The sequence below is a fragment of the Psammomys obesus genome, unplaced genomic scaffold, assembly GCF_907164565.1.
Source record: "Psammomys obesus unplaced genomic scaffold, mPsaObe1.curated_primary_1811, whole genome shotgun sequence".
Classification (NCBI taxonomy): domain Eukaryota; kingdom Metazoa; phylum Chordata; class Mammalia; order Rodentia; family Muridae; genus Psammomys; species Psammomys obesus.
Genome location: NW_026588100.1, coordinates 1 through 3,360, shown reverse-complemented (window position 1 = coordinate 3,360; position 3,360 = coordinate 1). Strand labels below are relative to the sequence as shown.

The following is a 3,360-nucleotide window of genomic DNA, read 5'->3' as shown; positions in this document are numbered from 1 at the left end:
ATAAATTAGAAAATTAAGAGAAAACAAATGAATTTCTGGATATTAATATTCTACCAAAAGTGAGCTACAAGGTTATTTTAAAAAAAATAAACAGATCAGCAATGAAAAAAAGAATTGAAGAAATAATTAAAGGTGCCCAAAAAATAAAGAGCTGAGACTGGGAAGAACTCATTTCTGAATTGGACAAAACTTGAAAATAAAATATTATTGTGTAAAACTTACAAGGAAGGAATCCTTTTTTTAGGTCATTTTATGGGTATAGAATAACTCTGATACCAAAAATAGATGAGGATAAAGCATCTAGAAATCTTCAAAGTAATTCACCCAACTGGCATAAAAAGAAAGTCAAGAGTTAAAAATCACACAGTCTTCCCAGTAGATGCAACAACTAGTCCATTTTCAAGACACCAGTTACAAATGGTCAAGAGCACCATGCAAAGGTGCTCAACACAATTGGCTATTGAGAAAATGCAGGTTAACACTGTTGAAATTCCATCTCACCAATCAAAATGACAATCATCAGGAAAACAGACAGTGGCAAGGCTAAGGGAATAAAGGAACCTATATGCACAGCTGCTGTGAGGGTAAATGAGTATGACTATTAAGTTCAGAGTTTCTACAAAACCCCGAAAAGAAAACAATACACAGGCCAGGGGTACCACATCCGTGTACATGCCCATGGCATCAACGCTGACATTTGATAGACACGTCTCCATCACCATGCTGACCTCAGCAGTGCTCAACACAGCCGGCTGTGGAGCCGACTTCAGTGCCCAGCAGTGGAGGAGTGGGAAAAGAAGAATGGAAATATGTGCACACGGGACTTTTACTCAGATATTTAGAAAAGAATCGTCTTGTCTATAAAGAAATGTATGGATTTAGAAATTGTCAACCAATAGCAAATGATAAGACTGGGAGAAAAAAGGCTTTGCATGTTGTCCCTCATTTGTAGAATCTAGGGAAAGGACAGAAATAAAAGCAGAGAGGATCTAGCAAGAAGGAAGAGAGTCAGGAGGAAACATAGGGCTGGGTAGTACGGTGGATGAATGTGATCGGGTACATTATATTAATATATGAAAATGTTTCAGTCAGCCCATCATTTTGCAAATTTATTATGCACTAAAATTCCTATCTGTAAACATTCTTTCATATGTATTAGGTGCTCAATAAATGTTTTTTTTTTGTCTCAAAATATAATATTCTTGCCCTTCCTCTCCTCATTGGTATAAATATTTGCCTCAGTTTTGAAAACTTAGGATGTAAGACAATTCATTTCATGAACCTCCCTTCCAGTTTTACTAAGATGTACAAAATATTCCATCACTGAAAATATGCTGATTCTCAGAGAAGAGACTCAGCCTAGCAGGCAATCTACAGCTCAGTATTTGTTGTTTCTCCAGGTCTACCACAAGAAAGAAAATTCGTGTTTTTCTTTCCCTTGCATGGAAGAACTATACGCAGAAGCACAGCATGTGGCCTACAGAGTTTATACCATGAGCAGGAGCTATGTCTACCTTGAGACAGAGGCTGGCATCTTGCCCTGCAGCAAGATTCACACAGTTCAGGCACATTTTATTCTGAAGGGGCCGATCTTGTTGCTGCTGAGAGAGCTCAATTTTTACTACCTGGTGAGTTCTCACTCCAAGCTCAGAAATACAAAGAATCCTCTTATGTCCTGACCATGTCCCATGACACTCTGGGTTCTGGGCTGGGTGTTTTTGCCTGGGTCTCAAACGGTGGATTCTTCAGTTACAAGAGAGCCTGGTAAAATATAGATGTAAGCTTGGAAAATCCTTTTTGTTTTATTTAGGTCATGGCCCAGGGCAAAATCATCCATACTGGAAGCCACACTCACCACATGGAACCCAGCGAATGTAAGTGTTTCTCATCCAGAACCGTGTCTCCATCTGAGTTCTCCAATCCTCACCAGTGGGATCTCAGCACTGAGTATCTAAGGCTGCCATGGGGCTTGTATGTCTCCATAATTCTCTCCACAGTAGGAACTCAAGGTTCTGCCGTCTAATGAAGGTTATCAGTCATACCATGACCTTCAGGAAGAAGTCTCAGATTCCCAAACTGAGTGTCATTCAACATGGTAAAATATCTATTCTCAAGATGTAACACCTGAAAACACACAGTACTCTAAGATACACCCCAAGTGAGGCATCTATGCATTCACATACAGAATATCCACAACAAAGCAAAATGTGCTATCTTGGTGTCTGTCCAAAAATATATGGAGAATGCCAGCCTGGTCCTTAAATCATTCTAGCTACACGCATTTTCAAGTAACTGACTCTTTTGATTGTTTTAAAATATATGTGTGGTGCTGGTGGGTACGTATGTGCGTGTCAGTACAGCTGCTGTCAGGGTCAGAGGCATCAGATGCTCTGGATATCTCAGAGCTGGAATTTCAGAGCATTTTGAGCAGCCTGGTGTGGGTACTGGGAATCGAACTTGGGTCCTCCAAAAGAGCATCAAGTGGTCTTAACTTCTGAGCTCTCTCTCCAGTCCTTTTGTTTTTATTTATTCTTAGAAAATTACATATATGTATGCAATGACTTTTAATCATATATACTGTTAACTCCCTCCCACTCCTCCCTGAGTACCTCCACCAGGCTCCTTCTCTATTTTAGGTCTTTTTTTTTTTAGTTTATTGATTTCAGTGAGCTCTACCTGAATGTGCATGCAGTATTGGGCCACAGAAACTTAGAAATCTACCAGGCCCACATCCCTGAAAGAAATCTGACTCTTCCTACCTTCAGCAGCCATCAGCTGTCAATGGCGCCTCAGCTAAAAATGGATCTTCATGAACCCCTTCCCATCCATGCTTGAATGTTGACCAGCTTGATGTTGAAGGTCTAGGAGAGGGAATCATAGCTGCGGTGACTTTATGAGTGAAATCACCCTGTCATATCCTGATGATATCTGCTCAGTTCTACCATGAATTGAACAACTGTGACTCTCCCTATCAGGCCTCTTCCACCTGCTCCTATTTAAATCCCAAGTAACCACTGAATCCTGGCATTTTCGGTGCACACTTTCTTGACATCCTTTCCTTCCCGAGTAGCACCTACCTCATGCAAACATATTTTCTTTAATGTACCTATGTATTATCCACTTCTCCTCCTGCATTATCGACTGCATTGAGCACACAGATTTGCATATGTACTTTCACAAATATTTTCCAAGTAATCTCTACAAGTGGCAGGTACTTAGCACATGCTCAACAAATTGACTTTAACAGTGGCGTTTTTGTCATTGACCAATTATAAACACTGTTTAGGTATTTCATAAAATATCCAGTCAGTTCTTCTAGTTATTTCTTCTGCAAACACGAAATGGGACTCACAGCACCTA

The 3,360-nt window shown here is 40.1% G+C and overlaps 1 protein-coding gene across 1 annotated transcript; it reads left to right on the top strand.

Annotated features, from left to right (window-relative positions):
- The first annotated feature begins 1,401 nt into the window (after positions 1-1,401).
- Positions 1,402-2,038, top strand: LOC129674217 (alpha-1-inhibitor 3-like). The gene is made up of 2 exons (XM_055604086.1): positions 1,402-1,628; positions 1,811-2,038. The coding sequence occupies exons 1-2, from the start codon at positions 1,443-1,445 to the stop codon at positions 2,021-2,023; spliced, it is 399 nt and encodes a 132-aa protein (XP_055460061.1). The 5' UTR covers positions 1,402-1,442; the 3' UTR covers positions 2,024-2,038.
- The last annotated feature ends 1,322 nt before the right edge of the window (positions 2,039-3,360 follow it).